This window comes from Chiloscyllium plagiosum, unplaced genomic scaffold (genome assembly GCF_037043375.1).
Source record: "Chiloscyllium plagiosum isolate Xiang-an unplaced genomic scaffold, Cpla_swu_hap1 HiC_scaffold_18, whole genome shotgun sequence".
NCBI lineage: Eukaryota > Metazoa > Chordata > Chondrichthyes > Orectolobiformes > Hemiscylliidae > Chiloscyllium > Chiloscyllium plagiosum.
In genome coordinates this window covers 27,198,302-27,223,450 of record NW_028270156.1, presented here as the reverse complement: position 1 = coordinate 27,223,450, position 25,149 = coordinate 27,198,302, and the positions used below count along the sequence as shown (strand labels likewise).

General features: G+C 37.7%; 1 protein-coding gene across 2 annotated transcripts in view; it reads right to left on the bottom strand.

The window, feature by feature from the left end:
- The window catches only part of LOC122557702 (doublecortin domain-containing protein 1-like), a 554,199-nt gene that overhangs the window by 307,365 nt on the left and 221,685 nt on the right, over positions 1–25,149 (bottom strand). For both annotated transcript variants that reach the window (XR_015760126.1, XM_087996361.1), the window contains exons 9-10: positions 19,555–19,647; positions 3,686–3,856 (exon numbers count right to left, since the gene is read on the bottom strand). Coding sequence is in view for 1 of the 2 variants with exons in the window: in XM_087996361.1 (XP_087852487.1) it covers positions 3,686–3,856; positions 19,555–19,647 (264 nt within the window). In the remaining variant the exon portion in view is untranslated. The remainder of the gene's footprint in view (positions 1–3,685; positions 3,857–19,554; positions 19,648–25,149) is intronic.

Genomic DNA, 25,149 nt, shown 5'->3' with positions numbered 1-25,149 from the left:
CATTTCTGACGCCCCTCTCCTAAGTCCCTCCTCCCTACCTTTTATCTTAGCCTGCTGGACAAACTTTCCCCATTCCTGAAGAAGGGCTTATGCCCGAAACGTCGATTCTCCTTTTCCCTGGATGCTGCCTGACCTGCTGCGCTTTTCCAGCAACACATTTCCAGCTCTTCCACATATATGTAATCTGAACGAGTTCTATAACCATCTGAGGCACACATTTAATTCTGGCCCCTTCAACATCTGTTTTAATTGCTTATTCATTGGTGACTGTGCTTTCAGTTGCTTAAACTATAAGCACTGGAATTCTCTCCCAACACTACTTTACATCCCTCAGCACTTTTAAAATACTGCTTAGAAAACCTATCTCTTTGTCTAAGTTTTTAATCATCTCGTGTAATCATTATCTCATGTTGTTTTACCATATGGTGTATTTTAGAATGCTCCTGTGAAGCATTTTATTATGTTAAAGGTATTTGTAATGCCCAGAAAGGATGAAGATTTTTTTTAAAAAAAGAGCAACGTATATTCCCTTGTTCATTATTTTTCTAAATGGACAGTTGTTGGATTTAAGATGGTTATCAGACACAGAATGAACTTTCTAGAAACTTTCAGTGAACAAAAGCTAACTCATCCTCCTTCTGGAATGTCACCCTTGCATTGTGCAGTCATTTTCACCAAACCCACTCAAAGGAGCCACAGAGAATGTGTCTTCTTCAACTGGGTTCACTTTAAAGGAAAACTATTAAAATCATTATGCCTAATTTGGTGCTAATGCTCCTCACTGGTATTTGCTACAACACACTCAGTGCATCAATGTCATTTACTTAATCATGGGGACTCATTGAGGAACACCAGTCAAAAAAAAATTGTGTTTTTTTGTATTGTTTTAATTCTACATGTTTGGCCTCTTTGCTCAACCTACTTTTATCATCAAGATAGAAAACAACATATCAACTCCAGGCTTGGCTAACAATGTGTTGTTAGTCTCAACCTCTTTTGAAATCTTGATTTCTAGGGAGACCTCTGCATTTCGTCTGAAAAGTGAACTCAATTTCAGTCCACAAGAATTATAGATATTTTCTAATCAATCTGTTCAGAGATGTTATGATGGCATCTCTGAACCAAGTGGAACTTGATTGAAGCCTCCTGGCTCAGAGGTAGGGACACTACAATTGTGTCCCAAGAACACCAACTGCAAGAATTATACTCTGTGTTTTCAACTGAATTCACTCGCATATGAATTCATTCTTAGAAATACTGCCTGACTAGGCAACTATCAGAACTCACTGGACATTGATTACTCACATCCAATTCATGTGAATTAATGTCAATATCTTCAATCTTTGAGAAATTAATAATTGTATTCACTCCTTTTTTTTCTTTGTGTGTGTACGTGTGTATGTTGTGATAACCTTTCCTTCACTCTGGAGTTTGGATGTATTAATTTGCTGTTTAAAGTAAATTTTTACTTTCACATAAAGTGAACAATGGGCTTTTTTTAAAGACTTTGGGGAAATACACCAGTACACCACTATACACGCCTATCAAAGTGCAAAATGGATAAGGTCTTTTTAAAAGTTATCCCTGCTATGCATGGAAGAGGACAATAGTAAAATTATATTCACCTCTTCCTCTTGTCCATGATAATGCTATTAAAGTTGTTTTTGGGTTAATCTAATCTTAGATTCCCTAAAATTAGGGCAAAATTTGGCTTCCAAAGCCAAAGATTAAGGATTGCATAGAATATATAAAATATTACATTATTAACAAAACCTGGTGACATATAACAAGCAGTGCAGGTGCACTGTCTGAAATGTACATACTAATCAGAAAATAAATTATTCTTATTTTTACAGATTATTTCCTGTCAGTAAAAAGGTGAAGTCTGGAATGTGAGGTCTGGAGTGTGGGTGCAGTACACATTTAATGACTATCTGTTGAAAAAGCACATAGGAATGAGGCACAAAAATGCTGGACTTATGTACTCTAATATTGACCACATCCTAATATAAAAAGAAAATAGTAGAACTGCAGCATCAAACAAAAGCAAGACAAAAGACATTTAGAAGCAGGTTTTCCTCCTATTTTCTGATTTCAAAATTTTACCAAAGGCAGTTTGTTTTTATTTGTGGTCCATGTGTCTTGCTAAATGTTTCCGTCATGTCACTTGCAATGACCATTTACAAACCAAACTGACAAAGTGAACAAACTTTTTGAACCTGTCCCACAGATATGCCTGCAATGAAAAGAGTAATATGAGTAAATCAAACACTCCCTGACAAGTCACTAATTTGGAAGCAAAAACAAAACAAATAAAGCAGGAGGTCAAATACACTCCTCTGTCTGTGTCCGTGCATTTTAGGTTGATTGCTTACATTCGAATTATGTGTCTGTTTACTGGGTAAGTATTGCAGCTCAGTTTTCACTGCCTTCCTGTTGTCATTTTCCAGGGCAGCTTCAGGATGCCACAGACAAGAAAGGAATTATTCAATTCTGTGGTCCAATATGTGGCAGGGGGGAAGGGGAATGGGCATGCACTCTAAACAGGTTCTAGGCCTGAATCATCCAAATCTGATTGGTGACATGCTGAGAAGAGGGAAACACTGCCTCAGGCTGGTAATGACAACTAATCGCTAATTGTGTTTTATCTGCTTTCGTAGCACAAACAAAAGAAAACCTTTCCCTTAGCAAGTATTCTTACACCTTGAAAAGACACAGGGATTTAAAACCTGGGCAGTTCATGACTGATAGGAGGTTATTTGTTGATTTGTAATGTACTGCCATGGAAAAAGTGTTTACCTAAAATGTCTTTTCTCATTAAAAGCAAGGACTAATGATGTCACATAACATCTTGTAGGGTCTGGTGTATGGGGCAATGGTTAATGCACAGCTTGGATGCCATTAACTAAGGAAGCTGCAGATTCTCAAACAAGAGCATTAACAACATGTTAAATGAATCAATATTTAGGAAGAGATTTTCATGTCTTCTCTGCCACTAGGTAAGATACAATGTATTCATGAGATTAAGAAACAGAACAGTGCATATAAGGAAAAGGTTTGGAAAATTCATAAGCTTTGTGCAGAACTATAAAAACTGGATCAATGCATATAAGCAACCAACACAGTTTATAATATAGAGAGGCACCCAGAATACAGCTGAAACAGTCAGTTAACAAATTTAGATGTTCAGGGAAGTTGAAGATAGAAGATCAGCATTCCCAAATCTGGCCATAATCTGGGAATAAACTGCCACTCAATAATTTTATATTAAAGAGTGTGTAATTTAAGTCATATCAGAATAATAAGTATTAGATATTATTACCTCAATTAATAACAATTGTCTAGACATTGGTATTTGTGGGATCTGGAGTGTTCAAAATGACTGTTGTATTTGTCTACATGTTGAAACTTTTAAAAGTATTTGAGCTACTCCTGGATTCCCAAGAAATGCAGATAAGTAATTCATTAAAGCAGGTCTTTACTTCCTGATTGAGATTACAGGACCAAGTGGATAGCAATAACAGTCAGACATGAATGGTTTAATTCAGACAGATTATTAAATAAACATATGGTGACTCCTTGGTGGATATATGAGTCACATTTTTGTTCAATGTGAAGCATAACTTAAAGGGAAAATTGAACATTATAACATTGTTTATAAAGCATTGAGATAAGTGACACCTACTTTCAGCTGCAGGCCTTTTGGGAGAGTGGTGTTTGCTGGAAACCTATTCATAGTCCGGGACACAAGGGCACTTTGCCATTCCTCTTCAGCCTGTAACTGTGGGCCAAGTTTTGAGAGTTGACTATTGTACTTCTTGATAACAGCTCGCAGTTCATCGATCAAGTTTTCCAACTAAAGGGGTTAAAATATAAGACGCTGTTAGCAAGGGATAATTATTGAAGTCACACCTATTAGACTTTCTTGATGCTATTTCTGTTGAGAAAGTTTTACTCAACTTGAATCTGACAATCTTTTGACAGCAAAACACCTCCCAAGGTTTGACATGTGCTGTAGTGCACACTATATAGCTGTTGCCCTTCCATTGACTCCTTTTGACTTCATCTCTTACTGATTAGTGTCTACATCAGTCACAAAAATAATCTGTCTTCAAATTTCACCGACTACACTGTGCAATGCAAGGTATCCATCTGGATCTTTGTGAAGTGTCATAAGCAGAAAGAAAACATAAAAGGCTCCAATATTTTGCTGTGGTTTACAAAACCTAATGATTTCAGAAAGGTAAATGCTCTATATTTTAGTGAATTAACTACTCAATCTATGAAATCATACTATGGAATACAAATGTATAATGCTTAGTGAATTTATTTGAAATTCTTCACTCCATCATTTTTAGAAGATATGTTCACCCAATTAAAACAAAATGGCTATGTAAACTTTGCCTTCTGTTGATTCTGTAGCAGTCATAAAGATATAGAATCCCTACAGTGTAGAAGCAGGCCATGTGGCCCATTGAGTCCACAATGACCTTCCAAAGAGCATCCCATGCAATACCTGCATTTCCCATGGCTAATCCACCTAGCATGTATATCTTTGGACTGTAGGGGGAAACTGGAACACCCAAAGGGGACCCATGCAGATACTGGGAGAATGTGCGAACTCCACACAGTCACCCAATGGGTGGAATTGAACCCAGTTCCTTGACATTGTGAGGCAGCTGGGCTAACCTCTGAGCCACTGTGCCACTCCAAATGTGCACACAATATGTGTAAAGATTTGTTGACACATCATAGTATAATATATCCAAGTCAATTATTTTTTAATTAAAATAATTCCCCCACCCCCTAAAATTACCACTCATAACCAAAAGACAAGGCTTTGAGTTTAATAGCATAAACAGCCGTGTAATGCACCAAAATACCTTACAGCTAATAAGTTTGAATATGATTATAGTGTAGGTTCTAGTGAGACTTTTGTAGATGGTTTGGGCTTAAAAAATTTCTTTCAGTTGAAGATAAAATGGAACATAGTGAAATCATATTGAACTCCAAAGAATGGAAACCTACATAATTTAGTTGCCATGAGGCCAAGGTCAAAACCCATAGAAGCCAAGTGCAGTTTTCACACCTGGACATCAAGCAGGTCAGCTGGTCTTGCTGCATACAAAGACTTGGACAGGAAGATTGTAAACAGTGGTTTCTGTGTCAATAAAAATAAAAACTGTTTTTGTTTTAGCTACCAACTAGAATGCCAGTGAAAACTACTTCCTTGTGTGAAGAGATGGGACTTGCAGAGACTTAAAAACTAAGGAGTTGTCAAAATGTATTCTGCTGCGGAAATCAGTATGATAATACTCAAAGATTAAGTGAAGGAACTTTCAAAAAGAGAATGGAAAACTTACCCTGATGAAGCAGGAAGAAAGGAGTTGACTGGAATATTCAGGAGAATTTTGGACTTAAGTCTACAAAGCTATATTTCTGAGAGTGTGATATAACATATGAACACAAAATATAAAAAGTTAATGAAGGAAGTGCATTTTTCTGTATTAGTCACCTCCTAAAGAATGGTTAGTTGATGTTGATTTTAATTTGTTTGTTCGAGTAAAACTCTTAATGAGCCATCTTTGGCATGATTCTTTCCATTGGCAGAAAGAGAAGACTGCAAATGCTGGAGATCAGAGTCGAAAAGCATGGCGCTGGAAAAGCACAGCAGGTCGGGCAGCAACCGAGAAAGAGAGTCGACATTTCGGGGAAGGTCTTATGCCCGAAACATTGACTTTCCTGCTCCTCGGATGCTGCCTGACCTGCTGTGCTTTTCCAGCACCATACTTTTATGATTCTTTCCATTTGTTCACTAAGAAATTCAATCTTTTTAAAATATATTAGTCTTTATATTACAGCAGAAAACATCACAGTCAATTCACTCAAAACAAAATTCAACAGACAGTGAGGTAATAATGACTAGATTAAAAATAGAATGTGCTGGAGAAATTCAACAGGTCGGGCAGCATCTGTGGAGAGAGAAATGGAGTTCATGTTTTGATTGCACCATGACTTCTGAACTGGCTAGATAATGATCAAGCATTTGTTTTCGGATGTTGACTGAAACATTTTTTGAAGGCAAGGCCATTTCCTACTGCACTTGTATATAGAATCGTTCAAAACAATTGTTACTCCATAGTATAGGAATCCAACTATTTTTTTGCAAACTGTCAAACAGCTGTTGAAATTTACAGTTGGCTTTTTCGCCATTCCTTCAGGATGCTGAGTGAATAATGCTGATTTTCTGGAGTTAGTCTTCTATTAATTAGTTCTTAGGGCTAAAGGGTTCAAATAGTATGGGAAAAAGCAGAAACAGGGTACTAGGGCGAATAATCAGACATCATCTTATTGAATGGTGGAGCAGGTTCAAAGGGCTGAATTACATACATCTGCTATTTTTTTTCTAGAAAGAAGCTGTATTAACATATCGCTTGCATTTGAAAAATTAATATGAAATAAATTATTCTCATCTATGTTTGCAAAAATGTAGGCCTCAATTTTAACTCTGCTGCCAAGCAAAGTCCTTGGAACTTCGATGACTCAGTGTGCCTGCAATTGAAGGATCATGGCCCTTATTATAAACCAGATCAAGCCTCCTCCAAATATATTCAGAAAATAGTCTAGACCCTAATCTCTTCTTATTTTAAAGGTAAGTGTATTGTTCCAGATGCAATTACATTGGTCAAAGTATTCGATGTTAAGAAAAACACACTTTATTTTTACACTATCATTAAAATACAATAAAAATAAAAATAAAATAATTGGCTTAACTGTAACTATTTCAAATTTCTTAACAAAATAATATATCTATTAACTACTATTATTTAACTGTTTCAATATAATAACAGCCCATAAATACACCCTTGGCAAAAGGCAAAATTCAGTAAAATAGATAGTATCACAGGCAATTCTCCAATCTCGGAAGAAAGATTGCAGGAGAAAATTCTGTGAGAGAGAGAGTAGCAGGGAGAGATGTACAACATCTTCCAAACTCAGCTTTAAGACCCCAGAAACTGCTACTGAAAAAACTAAAACTAAAGATCCTGGCTCTGAGGGAAATTAACCCCATCCATTCGGGCTGCTTCTACTGTTCCAACCTTAGAAAAACAATACCCTAAGGCCTTACCAGCTGTTTATCTTATTGGCTTTGGAGCAGACCGATTGTCACCTCTGATCTCAACCTTCCTTCATTTTAAAAAAGACCTAGCCAAAAGTACACTTCTTAAAGCCACGGTGTTGTCACACCTCCCCCTTAAAAGCAAATGAACCATCAGTATACATCAATATACACTTTTTAAAACCTTGAGTTTTACACTATTAGTGCACTACAATACATGTATATTACATTGATTCCAAGCATGCAAACATTCACTCTTACAGTTCATTTTGTCCTGCCATCGAATACCTCTATCTTTCTTCACCAAAGTTGCGACAGCGTGTTGATAATTATGATCTCTCATCCTGCCACATGGATAATTTTCAAATTGAATTGCTGTAATAATAAGCTCCATCTAAAGAGTGTGGAACTTTTAACCTTAATTTTTTCCAAAAATTGTAATAGGTTATGGTTAGTATAGGAGAAAGTGAGGACTGCAGATGCTGGAGATCAGAGCTGAAAATGTGTTGCTGGAAAAGCGCAGCAGGTCAGGCAGCATCCAAGGAGCAGGAGAATCGACGTTTCGGGCATGAGCCCTTCTTCAGGAACGGTTAGTATATCAAATTGGCTCAGACATATTACTAGCAATAGAAATATTGCCAAGCTCAATGTCTCCTTCTTAATTGTGGAATATTTCTGTTGATGATTATTCAATTTTCTGGAAAAATACCCAAAAAGTCTTTTTATCTTCTCATCATCTTCTTGCAAGAGTACAGCATCGACACCCACATCACTCAGATTGATTGCCAACTTGAATGGCTTTGCATAATTAGGTGTGGTTAACACTGCAGCGGTGATTAACAAACTTTTAGATTATCAAATGCTTTCTGACATTCCTCCATCCACTGAAACTTTCTGTACTTCTTCAACAAGTCAGTCAGTGCAGCATCCACACTGCAAAAAGTCAGTACCCACATCCGATTAAAAAGCACTCAATCCTGGGAATCACAGTACTTCTCTCTTTGTTGATAGTATGGGAAACTTCCTAATAACCTTTGTTTTCACATCCCATGAGGCCATCTGACTATTGACCATGGCTCAAGAAAGTGATCTGGGCTTTTGTGAACTCACTCTTAGCCAGTTGATTACCAAGCCAGTCTTCTGAAGTCAATCAAAGAATTTCAATAAATGCTTCAAATGTTCCTTCCATACGCGGGTAAAAATCACCAGAAATTACTTTATTGGTTAGTCTTTGAAATGTGGCAGGCACATCTTTTGTAACAAATGGCATGACTTTAAACTGGTTCATTCCTTCGATCACATGAAAGCCGAAATTTCCTTTCCTCTTTCGGATAAAGGTACCTGCCAGTATCATCAGTAAGTCCAACTTAGAAATATAAGTTGTTTGTCCCATCTTCTCAATATAGTCTTCCAAACATCGAATAGGATAGGAATAAGATTTTGTAACTACACTGACTTTTTTGAAAGTCTACATATAATCGTTGGATAACATCTAGTTTTGGCACCATATCTATAAGTTAGCTCCATTTGCTGCAACTTACGTTGATTATATTTTCTTTGAGCATACGTTCAATCGCTTAAACAAATCTTCCATCCATTAATTCCATCTAAACGTCCTGCTACCTTGGGAAAACAACCAATATAATCAAAATTTGGAGATGCCAGTGTTTTGGTCTTGGGTGTATAAAGTTAAAAATCACACAACACCAGGTTATAGTCCAACAGGTTTATTTGGAAGGACTAGCTTTCAGAGCACTGCTCCTTCATCAGGTGGTTGTGGAGAATTAAGATTGTAAGACATAGAATTTATAGCAAAGTTTACAGTGTGATGTAACTTAAATTATATATTGAAAAAGACCTGGTTTGTTTGTTAAGTCTCTCATCTTTTAGAATGATCATGTTGGTTTCAGTTCTTTCATATGTAAATCGCAAAGCATTTTTTAAAAAGTTACCATTCTCAAGTGAACTTTAACAATTGATGTCATGTCAGCCCAGATAATGTATTGAAGGTGTGAGCTGCCCTGTGATGCTGTCTGTGGCACAATGGTCAGACTGATTCTAATCTAAAAAAATGGGTTTACAGAATCTTACATGGATTCATGCAGTTTTGCGATTTACACCTGATGAAGACTATAACCTGGTGTTGTCTGATTTTTAACATAATCAAAGTCCCACTAATCATGGAATCAAAGACTCATTCTGGTTATATTCTCTTCCACCCTATTCCAGGCAGAAGATGTAAAAGTTTGAATACACGTGCAAACAGATTCAAGAATAGCTTCATCCCCACCATTATCAGACTTTTGAATGGACCTCTCAAATGTTAATTCTGAACTCTTTCTCTCCCTCTGCACCTTCTGTGCAGCTGTAACACTGTATTCTGCACATTGTTCTGCTACTGTGATGCACTTTGTATAGTACGATCTGCTTCTATAGCACACAAAACAACACTTCTCACTGTGTATCAGTACATGACAACAATAAATAAATCAATCAAAATATGTCATCTCTGACTTATCAATTTCTCTTTAATTAATTTCAGTGGTCCTCTCACCTCATGCCCAAAAACTAATTTAAATGGACTGAATTTAATTGATTCATTAGGTGCATCCCTAATTGAAAAAGCACTACAAATGGTATTCCTTTATCCCAATCCTCTGGATTGTCTTGACTATAAGCTCTCAACATGGTCTTTAAAGTTTAATGACACTGTTGTAATGTTCCCTGTGATTCTAGATGGTACGCAGTGGATTTGAATTATTTTATTCCCAAACTATCCATAACTTCCTGGAATAACTTTGATGTAAATTTTGATTCATGATTTGATTGTATTTTTCTGGGCAGTCCATATCTAGATTAAATTAGATTACTTACGGTGTGGAAACAGGCCCTTCAGCCCAACAACTCCACACCAACCCTCCGAGGAGCAACCCACCAAGACCCATTCCCCTACGTTTACCCCTTCACCTAACACTGTGGGCAATTTAGCGTGGCCAATTCACCTAACCTGCACATCTTTGGATTGTGGGAAGAAACCGGAGCACCCGGAGGAAACCCATGCAGACACAGGGAGAATGTGCAAACTCCACACAGACAGTTGCCCGAGGCAGGAATTGAACCTGGGTCTCTGGCACTGTGAAGCACTGTGCCACCGTGCCGCCCTAGTGAAAACTTTACATAATCCTTCTACAATCCTTTTAGCCATGATACTGCATAATGGAATGGCCTCTAGACAGTTAGTAGACACATGCATTATGGTCGACAAATACTGATTCCCACTTTTTGGCAAGTTTTGAGAAGATTTGAGAAGAAAATACCATGCAAGGACTGTAACAAACACTACATTGGACAAATAGGCAGAAAACTAGCCGCCAGGATACATGAACATCAACTAGCCACAAAATGACATGACCCTCTCTCATTAGTATCCTTACATACAGATGTGGAAGGACACCACTTCGACTGGGTCAACACATCCATCCTAGGACAAACCAAACAGAGACATGCACAAGAATTCCTAGAAGTATAGCATTCCAACTGGAACTCTTATCAACAAACACATCGAGTTAGACCCCATTTATCACCCCCTGAGAAAAATATCAGGAAATGACATCATCACAGGAAATGATGTCACCACAGGAAATTACATTACCAACCCAAAGAAACCCAAACATATATATAGAAAGCATGAATTATCAACAGTGCTTCGCCCGGAGGCCCACTGAAGATGTTACCTAGTAGGGTGACGAAACGTCTGGAAATGAACCTTGCAGCTCAGCGAGCAAACCTACACCCAGTCCCACTTTTTGTTTTAGGTGTCAATTATTTTACGCAATCAATTATGACTCTTGTAAAAGGTTGGTCAAATGTGGGAACAGATATTAAGGATGCTGGTTTTATCACTGCCTGAGGTTTTCCCAAGTACCTGATATGTAGTGCACATTTAACAAAATGCAACCACATCCTTACGCAGTTCAGGCCAACAAAAACACTTTTGGATTTTGGCTTGAGTTTTCCTTACTCCCAAATGACCTCTTACCGGTAATTCATGTGCTACCCGCAATACCTCCTTTCTATAACCCCTTGGCAATATAACTTGATGAACTTCTGCATATTTTTCATCCACCTGAATATATGATGGTCTCCGTTTCCTCATTAAGACTTTATTTTTACGATAATAACATTCTCGGATACACTTAGATTCTTCTTCTATGATTTTTGGTACAACTGCTTTAGTTTTTCATCTTTTTATTGTAACTCAATTAATTTCTCTGAACTAAAAATATCCACCCCATCCTCCACCTGTTCTTGCTTCTTTCTCAACCATTTAATGAAACATAGTTTCTGATAATTGGACTTCATTCCTTATCTTTATTCTTTGATTTTACCTCCTGTTTCAACCTATGGCTTTGTGATCTTGTTGCAATACAGTCATGAAAAATCCCAGAATATACTTCCTATAACATCTCAGTTGCCTGATTTTCCAGTGGGTTTTCAACCACAGTAGGCATCACTCCCACCTGTGATCGAGCTATATCATTACCAAGAATAAACTGTATTCCTGGAACCAAGAATTTCTCTATCATTCACTTCACCAAATTACATCAGACTGTCCAACCTCACGTTATATAATGGAACACAATTCTTCTTACCATGAATTCCACATATTACCACCTTTTCTGGCAGTATTCGTTCCAAATTATGTATCTTCTCATCTCTCCCCATCAAAGACTGACTTGCTCCAGTCAGTCTTAACTTCTTAATCTACTCTTCCTGGCATACATGAGTGAACCTTACCCGCACAAGTAAATTCTTGAAAGAGATCTGGCACTTTCTTCTCGACAAACCCCTGACTGGGTTGTACATACTTTTGCAGCTTTTCAGATTCCACTGTGCTTTCCTTTACCACTTCAACAAACCTCACTGACTTATCCTGTTTTCCCACATCCATCTTCCCAGTGCTTTTTCTAAACCATCTACACTTTGACTTCATGTGGCCTACATTATTACAGTGAAAACACCTCAGCTTTTTTACTTCTCTTTCCCTCTCATGGGTTTCCTTTTTACTCTATGGTAAACTATCTTTATTATCTTCAATGAGATCTCCTTTTTCCTGACCAGCTGAGGATTTCTTTTCCCCAATTTCTATCCTTCACAGATTGAAATTGACATCAGAAGCCAAATTTTGATTTGTGAACAAGCACATAGTCATCTGGCATTTTTGCTGCCTATCTTGCAGTCTTACCTCTGTGAATTTCCACATGAATTCTCGTTACTTCAGGAAGTGAGTCTTTGAACTTCTCCAAAAAAGTCACCTCTCTAAGAGCATCATATATTTGATCTATTTTTAATGCCCTTATCCACCTATCAAAATTACTTTCAAACTTTAGGTATGTTTGAAACATAGAAACATAGAAGGTAGGAGCAGAAGGAGGCCACTTGGCCCTTCGAGCCTGCTCTGCCATTCATCACAATCATGGCTGATTGTCCAACTCAATATACTAATCCTGCTTTCTCCCCATAACCTTTGGTCCCATTTGCCCCAAGTGCTATATCTAACCATTCCTTGAATACATTCAATGTTTTGGCATCAACTACTTCCTGTGGCAATACGTTCCACAAGCCCACCACTCTTTGGGTGAAGAAATGTCTCCTCATCGCCAAACTAAATGATCCACCCCGAACCATCAGACTGTGACCTCTGGTTCTGGACACACCCGCCACTGGGAACATCCTCCCTGCATTTACCCTGTCTAGTCATGTTAAAATTTTATAAGTCTCTATGAGATCCTCCCAACCCCTCACTCGTCTGAACTCCAGCAAACACAATCCTAACCTGGTCAATCTCTCCTCATACGTCAGTCCTGCCATTCCTGGAATCAGCCTGGTTAACCTTCTCTGCACTCCGTCGAAAGCAACAGCATCCTTCCTCAGAAAAGGAGACCAAAACTGCACACAATATTCTAGATGTGGCCTCCCCAAGGCCCTGTATAACTGCAACAACATATCTCTGCTCCTGTACTTGAAACCTCTCACAATGAAGGCCAACATACCATTTGCTTTCCTTACTGCCTGCTGCACCTGCATGCTTACCTTCAGCAACTGGTGCAAAGAACACCCAGGTCCCATTGCACATTCCCCTCTCCCAGTTTACAACCATTCAGGTAGTAATCCACTTTCTTGTTTTTGCTTCCAAAGTGAATAACCTTGCACTTATCCAAATTATACTGTATTTGCCATTGATTTGTCCAATCACCCAACCTATCCAGATCATGCTGAAAGATCTCTGCATCCTGTCACAGTTCACCCTCCCGCCCAACGTGGTATCATCCGCAAACTTGAGATGTTACATTTTGTTATTTCATCCAAGTTATTAATATATTTATGAGTAGCTGGGGTCCTAGCACAATCTCTGTGGCAACCTACAAGTTACTGCCTACCAATTTGGAAAGGACCCATTAATTCCTGCTCTTTGTTTCCTCTCTGCCAACCAGTTTCTATCCATCTCAATACACTTTTCCCAATCCCATGTGCTTTAACCTTACACAATATTCTCTTATGCAGGACTTTGTCAAATGGTTTCTGAAAGCAGAAATATACCACATTGACTAGCTCCCCCTTGTCAACACAACAAGTTACATCTTCATGAAATCCAACAGACTTGTCAAGCATGATTTTCCCTTCATAAATCCATGCTGACTCTGTCTGATTCTGCTACTGCTTTCTAAATGCTCCACTATAAAGTCCTTGATAATGGATTCAAGAAATTTCCCCACTATCGCTATTAGGCTTACTGGTCTATAATTCCCCTGTTTCTTTCTACTTCCCTTTTTGAATATTGGAGTAACATTAGCTACCCTCCAATCTGCAGGGTCTCTTCCAGAGTCTATAGAATCTTGGAAGATGACCACTATTTCTCGAGCCACTTCCTTTAGTACTCTGGTATGTAGATTATCAGGCCCTGGTGATTTATCTGCCTTCAATCTCCTCAATCATCCCAGCACCATTTGTCTACTAATATTGATCGCCCTCAGTTCTTGTCTTTCACTAAATCTTGCATTCTCCAACATTTCTAGTATCTGATTTGTGTCGTCTTTTATGTAGTCAGTCGCTCAGCCATTTCTTTGTTCCCTATTGTACATTCTCCCATTTCTGTCTGTGGGGGACCTACTTTTGTCTTCACTAATCTCTTTCTCTTCACATACTTATAGAAACTCCTAGTGCTGGTATTTATGTTCTCTGCAAACTTATTTTGTACTGTATTCTCCCCTTCTTAATCAATCCCATGGTTCTTCTTTGTTGTATTTTAAACTGGTCCCAATCCTCACATCTATTATTTTTCTTGGCCAATCTGTATGCTTTTTCCTTGGGTTAGATACTATCTCTAATTTCCTTTGTAATCCATGGGTTGGCCTTCTTACCCATTTTTGTTTTGTTCTGGACAAGGATAAACAGTTGTTGCAGTTCACCCATGTGTTCCTTGGATGTTTGCCATTGCCTATCCACTGTCATCCCTTTAAGTAACTCTCCCCAATCTATCAAGCCAACTCATGCCTCATATCTTCATAGTTTCCTTTATTAAGATTCAACCACCTTGTCTCTGAATCAACTATCTCACTCTCCATCTTGATAAAAAATTCTATCATGTTATGGTCACTCATCCTCAAGGTGTCTCGCACAGTTAGATTATCAATGATTCCCTTCTCATTACACAGTACCCAGTCTAAGATGGCCTGTTCTCTAGTTGGTTCCTTCACATATGGGTCAAGAAAATGATCCGTTACGGCCTCCAGGAATTCCTACTCAAAGGCATTCTGACTAATTTGATTTGCCCAATCTACGAGCAGATTAAAATCACCCACGATCACTGATATTCCTTTTTCACATGTATCTCTAATTTCTTGTTCAATGCCATTCCCAACATCACCACTGCAGTTAGGGGTCAATATATGACACCCACTAATGTTTTCTCCCCTTGGTATTTCCCAACTCAACCCATACAGACTCTGCATTGTAAGATCTAATATCTTTTCTCGCTATTGTGTTAATTTCCTCTTTAACCAGCAATGCCACTCCATCACCTTTTCCTTTTGTCTGTCCTTCCTAAATACTGAATACCATGGGACATTCAGTTCCCATCCTTGGTCACCCTGCATCCATGTCTCCGTTATCCCAATTATATCGTATCCATTTACATTTATCTGCACAATTAGTTCATCCACTTTATTTTGAATGCTTCGTGCATTCAGATACAAAGTTTTAACATTTGTTCCACTGATAAATTTCCCTACTTTTTTATAATTCCTTGGTGCATAAAGACGTGTGCTGTCTCTCATCTTTATTGTCTGGTAACCAAGTTTGACCCGGTTCTCTCCTTAGATTCCTAAAATGTTGTCTGTAGGCTTCTGGTACAAGCTCATATGACTTAAGATGGCACTTTCACCTCAGTATTCTCTCCAGATACCTTCTCTGACAGTGATGCAAATATCTCACTAGCTCTACCTACCAACTTTGTGTGAATCAATAACACCCACTGGCAACTTCATTTGTTTAGCCATTTTCTCAACTGAAATGAAAAAAGCTTCTACATTCTTTTCATCAAACGTGGGCAATGCTTGGACATATTTAAATAGATCCCCACCAGGTTTTTGGCTATGATGGGATTGATCTCCATCACTGCCCTTATCACTACTCCTACCTTTCACCTCATCTCTGCCATTTTAAGCCAACTTTGAGGTTTCAGTTCCAACCTCTGAAGTTGAAAAACTCTTTCTCTCTTTCTCCTCTCTCTTTCTCCCTTTTTTCTGCTCGGGTTTCTTTTCCTTTTCTTTTTTTCTTCAGCTTTTAAGCATAATTCAAACTGTTTCATTTCCTTTTCTCTTTCTTCATGTTCTGCCAGGCCAATTCTTTCTTTTTTGTTTGCCTCTAATTCAAGCTGCTTCATTTGCGATAGAATTTTAGTCATTTTCAAAGATCCCAATGGTATTCCTGGTAATTGTAAGTGTTGCACGATTGACACGATTATCTCTCCTTTCCTCACAGACACAGGCAATCCCAATTCCAGCTTGTTTGCCAAGCCCAAAAGCCTTGCCTTCCTTGCTTTCTGTAAAAATCCCAAAGTGACTTCTTCCACCCGCAGGAAGCTCTTAGTGTCCAAGGGAGCCATTATTACATAAGGCACACCCTGTTTAAACTATATGGCTGCAACACCCAAAACAAAAGACACCAACACTCACCACCCATTGCTTTTGAATCCAGCAATCGTAAAGCCAACCTGGAATTAGAGATTTCAATTGCGATAAGAGCCCCCAGTTTGTTATGGGCCAAATCAAACTCCCTCAAAATATATTCAGAAGATAGTCTAGACTCTAACTTTTCCTTATTTCAAAGGTAAGTGTAAGGTATTGCATTCCAAGTGCAATTCAATTGATCAAACTGCTCGATGACAAGCAAAACACATTTTATTTTTACATACCATTAGAATACAGACAAAATAAAAAGGAAGAATTGTCTTAACTCGAATGCTGTTGAAATGCTTAAAAAAAAGATATATTAGCTCCTACTAATTAACTATTCCAATATAGTAACAGCCCATAAAGACTCTCTTGGCAAAAGGCAAAGTTCTGAAAAATAGGTTGTCTCACAGACAGTACTCCAGTTCAGGAGGAAAAACAACAAGAGAAAACTCCAAGGAAGAGAGAGATAATGTAGCAGAGAGAGATGTACTGCAGATTCCAAACCCAGCTTCTAGATGCCAGCAACTGCTATTGAAAAACTAAAACTAGATCTGCAGGCACTTGACCCCACCCTTTCAGGCTGCTTCTATTGTTCCAACTATAGAAAAAAAAACTCAAGGCCTCACCAGCTGTTTATTTTATGGGCTTTGAAACAGACCAATCAATACCTCTGATCTTAACTTTTCTTCATGAAAAAAGAGAACAAAATACATCTCTTAAAGACAAAGTATTGTCACACGCTCAAGATCTTCATGTAATGCCACACAAAGCTCAGTAACTTCACCCAAGTATAAACCTAAAACCCTTAAATACCTCCTCCTGCCCATCGCACTGCCAAGCACACGTACTGCTCAATGCACTCCAATCACTCACCCATCAGCAATTTCTAGCAGTCAGGACACATTTCTGATATTCTTCTGCTCCACTTCACCCTCACACATTTATTTGTTTTGCAGGCCTCACACCCACATCTCCCTGTTTTCACATACTTTCAGGTATTCACCTGTGACAGGAACGTCACCCAATCACCTTGCAACAAACTCAGTGACACTCTTCCTTCGTGCTTGCTAAAGTTGATGATAACAGGAATTTGTTGCTAAGACTCTCCAGAAGGCAAACATGCCTGTAGCTCCTGAATCCCTTGAAGGAGACAAGGCTGCAAAGTATTGAGCCCACAGTGGCTGAGACTGTTGCAGCTGGCATTGCCAAGAAGATCCAGGATGATTTTATATACTTTGTCTATTTTCTCAAATTCTACTTCACCCCATCCTGTTCCTTGGAAAAATCCATCACCATTTCCATCTGACTCCAACTCATTTTGAGAATTTCTCCAATAACACAGTATTCAGTTTTTCTACAACTGCAGCACCAAAAGAAAGTCAATGCACCCCATCTGGAAGTTTCATTCTGATCCCTTTAGGAAGTGCTAATGGGTGGCATCTAGAGAAGCTGAACACATGCTCTGCTCAGCATGATTAAAAGAGGACATTAACTGGATTTATGAGATCAAAAATAGTATATTGGAACATGCCAAATTAGCTTTTGATGCTTAGTGGCATCACAATCTGCCTATTTCATACATTTCCAATATACAGTTGCTACCCTACTTCCAAATATGGCATGTCACAGAGACCATGCTAAAAGTGGTCTGAAGTGAATCTGCTGTCATTTTCAGCACTCCAGGCTTCACTAACACCAGAGGCACTATAGGGTCCAGTTTCACAGCCAAAGTTTCTTATAATTAATTTACATCTCCAAAAGGTTATCACACTTGGATCAGATTCCTCCATACTTTAGCCGTTTCACACCAATTGAACATAGTGAAAGGTGGATGTAGTACATGTGCACTAGGTATATAAACAAAGACTTCATGAATCAGAAGTAACATCTTAGAGTTTAAACTCGAAAGCCCATCATAATTCCTCTGCAGTTTTCCTTCTTGTGAGTTAAATGATGCTTACACATAAGAGAATGAAAATCACATCACATAAGCCTTCATGAAGCATTCACTGCAATTTGTGAACTGCTTAATACAACAGATCATTTTTCTTTTTGTTAAATATTTCTTAAGGCACTCAGATTAAAAGCCGAGAAAAGAGAGACACATTCCTTCCCTGATTTTAGTCCATCTGTTGCTTTCATTTATTGATGTACTAAATCATTAGATTTAAAATCAAAGCAATGAAACATTCCGATCTTGATGCAGGATATCAGTGTATAAATCTAACATGGTCTCTGTCAGCCAGGGAGAGATGTAATCCAATTAAATGGCCAAAGAATCTTGGCTAAAATCAAAGGAAGCACAATTTTAAATGATTCCACGGAACAATTGCACAGGCTTTATTTTATATTTCTAATAATTGTGAAATATGCTATTCTAAGTTAATTTCTGAAAAATCTAAAGATATTGAATGTGTTTTTTCCCGTTTTCTTCTGCACTTAATTTTATGAGTTCATCTAAACTATTCGCAACCTGGATATTTCACTTACACGTTTTTAAGTAGTGATTTTGTTCTAATAAACTTTGGATTTGCTGAAGGGTACATTTTAAATAACACTAAAAGCAAACAATTTAAAAATCCCTTGTCCTTTCAAGGATAAGTTTACCATGTCAAAAAAAACTTTTTATTCCTAAAGACAAGAAAGAATATGAATTAATGAAACTCTTATTAATTACTGATGTAATTGATTGAATGTTATGTTTTTTTGTTGGGCGTGAAAATTATTTCCTCATTCACTTGTATGCTGTAAATTGCAGTTACTACTTTAACTACACAGCATAAGCTACAATATCAAGAATTCTCTTTCCAGCCAAAGCTTCCCCCACCAATCTAAAGCAATCTGAATAGAGTAGAAGACAAAACTTGGCCTTTTGTGACCCCACATAACTAGGTCTGTTCATATTTCAATCTGTTTGTGTGCAAAGGCAGTCAGCCACATAAAAATGCTAAGCTCATATCCAGCCACCTTCTTCCAAGTGTGCTGCAACTATCCTTTCACAGCCACTAAACACTATATTAACTTCCACTATTTGATATGTTCGAAGTTTGCTTTTGAATTTACACAAGATGCATGTAAAGGCCAGGTTGTATTTTTGAGCAACAAGGCTACAAATTCCCAGCAAACACCTTTTATCCCCTCCCCCATCAGGACAACTCTGACTTTGTTTATTAGAAAGGCAATAAAAAAAATTCTCACATCTTCATTTATTTTATAGAGTTCTCCTGTAGTCATAGAGAGAAGGGCTTTGTGCGTAACCTTCCGTGTGCATCCATTCAAAGTGTGGTATATCTAAAAGGAAGAAAAACAAATTTTAAAACTTATATTTGGCATTTGTCAGAATGGTTTCGCACACAATTAGCTTCTCTATAGTCTGACGTTGGTTAAAGACCTCTCATAAGTGAACATCTTTGAACAAACTGAAATGATTCTGCTGAAATGGCTGGAAGAGAATTCATTAGCAGTTTAGTTAAAAACTTCAAAGTGCCTCTTAATAAATATCACTTCTGTAGCAATTATGTTCAAATAAAATCAATGGAGGTTGACACGAATAAGCTTACAAGTGATTATATGTACAGAGGTTGCCTCTGTTAACAGTTTAATTGTTCAGTCTGCAACCTGAAAATTTCTGTGATGATGGACATCTTACTGCTTTTTTTTATGCCTGTCTCCAACACTTAAAAAAATGGCATTTTGAATTTCTGAAATCACAGACTTGTACAAATAATATTATAAGAAATTACTTGCACAATCAAGGTAACCTTTACAATTTCCAAATGTCTCTAGCACAAAACTACATTGTTGATTTAAAGGATCAAGAAAAATTGATGCAATCAGGCTGAAATTCTGAACAGCTCTTAAATTGCCATCCTTTCTCATTCGTTATTGTGATCTACATTTAAAACGCAAAAATAAAGTCTGAACACAGCGTGTCTCTGTTCGAAACTTTATTTTCCTATCAGGCTTTTTTTTTATTAGTAATGTGCACAGGTCCATGCAGCTGTGAAAATTACCTAGAGTCAATTTTATTCATTTAGAAGCCAAACTGCATTTATGCTACATCAGACCATAATAGTATTTTGTGCTCAATGGACGGTGCCCTGATACAGTTTATGTGGCTTGAACTCATTCATTGCCGTGAGCATGAAATTCAACAGATTTGCCTCTAGACACATAGTTTGGCAGAGGAATTCATTTCCTTTCTGTTTTGTAATATGAATGTAATTGTTTGAAAAAAATAACTTCATATCATGTATACATTTACATTAACTGCTGCAGTCTGGTGAAAGACTGATTATTCTAGCATTCATATCTACCCACATGAAACTCCAATGCCCTGTTGCCATACAAAAGACTGGGACAAATTACTTATTTATATATACAGAACTCACTCATAATGGCCAGCTGCAGGTATTTTTGGAAAGTGCATTTTAATAAGCTTCTATTCAGGGTGTACAAATGGGGAAGAAACAGTTTACACTATAGAGTTAAATGCATAGGGCTTCCCATTCTACCAGCGAAATCAATCATTTGTCCAGACTGTGGGAGTCAGATTTAGTTAGTGAAAAGAGCCCCATATATAAACAAGTCAATAACTCATTGTGTGCCATTGTTTGTCTGAAGCAGTGTGCCTACAAAAAGCTGCCCCACTCCTCTTAGAATGAGTGTCACTGTATTCAGACACTGGGAGAGGTTCCTTTGTTTCTATCGGGTACTGGCTGGCGTTTATGTATGGGAAAGAGAAGTGACCGATTAGAGTCCCCCAAAAAAGAAACCTTGCCACCATCATACACTGCACTTAAGCATTCTTTATTTACACAGAACTTATTCTGCCAAATGTGAACAAGTGAATTAGATGTGCCATTACACCTACTTACCTCTTTAACACCTTCATGCCTTTCTGAACCGCAAATCTGCACACTTGAATCAAAATAGCCAGCCATAGGTCTTTATAACTGCAAGCGATTCTTTTAAAAAAAATAGGACTGGCTGCTACAGTTAACAAGCTTGTTTAAAATACCACATTGCAGGCACTGATGTTGCAAACTTTGTAATGTGGTGAAAAAACACAAAAGGCTAATGGAGAAGTTTGGCAGTGTATTTTTGATAGTTCCCAGCTGAATAGATTACCTTTTAAAATGTAAATGCACAATGACTGCTGGATTGTTGGCAGGCCATAATGTGCATCCCACTGCAGCAACAAAAAGAATTATATTTTACTTCTCTTGTGATTTTCATGAAAGCTTATGTTAGCTTCCATGCTATCCTTAGCGCCTCTGATTATTTACCAGACAGACTGGAGAGTAATTCTTTTCAGCTGCTGAGTAGACTAATGTGAGGATGATCCATGCTGGAATGAGTTTTGTTTAATATTAAATATTTAATACTTTAACATTAAAAAGCAGAGGGTACAAGTTATTCATTTTACAGAATTAGGTAATCCTCTTGAATAATCCATTAAACCAAAGTTCCTTCTATTGTTCAAGACAATGACCAAATTCAATTTTTTGTCTTGGAGCAATGATTTCTCTCATCTAACTTCAGGGGAGATTAGTTCTGAACATTGCTACCATGTCACTAGTTTCAGGCATGATTAGCTGGTTAAGAGGAAAACTTTGAAAGTTGGAAAGGGAATTGGGAAACAAAACTGGTGATGCCCAGTTATTCCACCTTCACTAAGGTAGATTATTCTGTTGCTGTGTAACAAGACAAGACAAGAGCAGGCAAAAGTTCATCACAATAATGCCAGGCAGATTCAAATGGAGACAGGACCACATATTGGGTTCAGAGCCTCACATTTCTGTAGAGGTACCACTATTTTTGTTTTACTTAATTTTAATATCCTCATTGCTGTCTCCATTGATGTGCAATTCTAACAGTAATATGTGGAATAATGCAGCTCAAGAAAAAGGTTCACCCACCACTCTATGTCTCTCTCTCTCTCTCTCTCGTTTGCTCTGTCTCTGTTTCTCTCTCATGAGTAATTAGGGATGTGCAGTACATGCTGGCTCTGCCATGGACATTAATGCATTAATGGAAAAAAAATCTACGTATCACAGAAAGTGGTTAAGAAACAAATTTTGATTTGTTTTATCAAAAATAGAGGAAAAATCTGTTGCAAATTGTAATGCTGATTAATGATGGCCTAGACGTACCTTTTCAGTGGACATTTTGCTGATAAATAGCTTAAGAAGATAGTCATTAAAATATGCAGCAGCTTTACTTTTTTTTCTCATTTAAAAATGTGTATGAACACAATTGTGCACAATCAATAGTCTGAAGGTTTCTGTTTCTGAAGTATACTTCTGAATCAAACCCAACTCCTTTCCTTCCTGTCTTGTGTCGGTCTAGCATTTTATCTGTGCAGTACAAAGTCTGACCTAGCTTGTGAAGCTCAGAGTTGGCAGCTGTGATTGCAGTGCAGATTTCACACAGTGTAATTACTGCAGTGACACTAGGACTGAGAGGTAGAGAGAAAAAAGACCCTACAGGTTATTAGTACTAAACACTGGGAGAAATCAACGAGAGTCAATGCGTAATTTTGAGGACTATCAAGCCTCATCAGGAACAGCAGGGAGGAAAGTGCTGTACTTCATCATCTCACTCTCCTACTTTTGTTGAAAATTACAGTAATTAAAAAAGAGCTAAGTACTTCTCAGGGAAGGGGTCTTTTTCTTTATCCATCACCTTCTAGTTCACTGCTGATTTTGCCTGACCTTTTCTGGTGAAGTCTATCAGAGTCACCACAGATCTTTGTTGAGTGCTTCTCTAAAAGCTAATTACTATCCACTGGATGATTCAGTATTGATCAGAAAAGGTAGCACAGCAATTGAGAGGACCAACACCCAGGCATTGGCAATCGAAAGGTAATTCCAGCCCCATAGAAACCAGCCCATCTAGTCCACTTATTAGAAGCAGCTGTGATGTTTTCAAATCGATACACAGCACTGGATTGATTTTTTTTGACTAAAACCTTTCTTCGATGATGGGTACAATCAGTGGCCTAGGACATCAAAGGCTTTGATCCTAATTCTGTACCCTGAGTCTCTTTACTGTTGGCAAACAGCCGTAATATTAGAAGCAATGCGACACTTTAATTTTACATTGAATCATAGTCGCAACATTTCCAACAAAAGCAACACTAGATTTTCAGTATTTAAATAAACATAACACCAGAACTAATTTTAAATTACTTCATATCAGACCCTAGAATAAATCATGATAATTTTATATTCTTGGTTTTCTCTTCATTTAAGGTCAATTTATATTTTTTCTGGAGGTTGTCATTGTCGATAGGATAAATCTTTTGACTATGAACTGTCAACAACCCCCTCCCTGAGAAATATCACTAAGATTATATAATGACTCTTACATATTTCAATGCACTCTGTATGATACCAAATTCATTTCTGATCAAGTAAAATTGCTCACAGAACTTAGGAGGGCAGACTGGAAATAGACAAAGCTTGTAAGATAGCCCCTTGTCCTTAATTCTAACACTGGCATTAATTTGTCTCAAACAAGCACGTAATGCCTGCATTGAAATATTGCACAAAGGGATTTCTTATGAAAATGTCAAGTGTTGATCTATTAATTTTGGCTGGAGATACTCCTCACCCATAGCAGAGATTTTGGAAATGAAAGATCTTTACAGTATCAGCTAAAAAGTTACATGAATAAGAAACGGAAAAAGTGCACAGTTTCAAAAGAATGATACCTCAATGGCATTGCTTTTAATTCCAATCTCTTCCCCAGCAGCTTTCATGCTCCATTCACCTGCACTATCTAACTGTGTAACCTCTACCTGGAGTGAAAAATGCTCAGAAGAACAGAAGAAAAGAAAAAATCTTCAGTACATAAAGTGGCTCAATGGGAAGATAAAATCAACACCTCATCACTGAAGTAAAAGCATCAAAGCCAATTGAAGTCTAATATAGAAAGAAGCAAGTCAGAGCATGTGGACGAATAATAAAAAACATTACTAATGGTCATGGACAAAGCCAAGCTCCACCAGAACACCAGGTGTAATTTTAGTCTGCCAGTGCATATTTTGATGAACTCTGCTTTATAATAGCAATTCTCCCTTTAAATTCTGACTGCTAGCAGCGTGAAAACCTGCACCCCTTCATCAGCCTCTTATGCTTGGTGTGATTTCAGTTCACAGCCTCTCTATTGACACCATGGCAGGTGTTCACTAAACAACTTTATTTCTCTCTACTAGAATACAGACTGCACTGAAGTGTAATCTCCCTGCTGCCTGCTTGTGTTTTATTTTATAAGAATCTACACAACAAGAAAGACATAGAGAGCGAGAGAGAGAGAGAGAGAGAGGTGGGGGTTGTGGGTGTTGCTGAAAGAGCGCCTCAATAGAATGGGCAAACACGTGTTTTATCCTGGGGATTTGTCAGACATTCTCAGATTGTTATTACTGTATTCACTAGTATTCATTTGAGACCCTCCAAAAACTTACTGGAATTAATCGACCATTCTTGACAAACCAAGAAGCTGTTCGTTTCAGAAAGAACATGTCTTGGATTGTACTGTACAATTTTCCCTGTTTCAGAGTTAGAAATATGCAATCTTTTGTTTCACAGCCCTCAATAAAGATTTTTTTTTACTTTGTACTACAAAATAACAAACAATAAATATTTAATTATAAAATACATTTCTATATATGTAAGCCAAAGTTACATTGAAGATAATCTTACAAGTTTCAGAAGATATTTTGTAACTAGGATTCCTGCTCCTCTGATTTCTATCCCTCTACAGCCAGCCTTACACCCACTTGGGCCC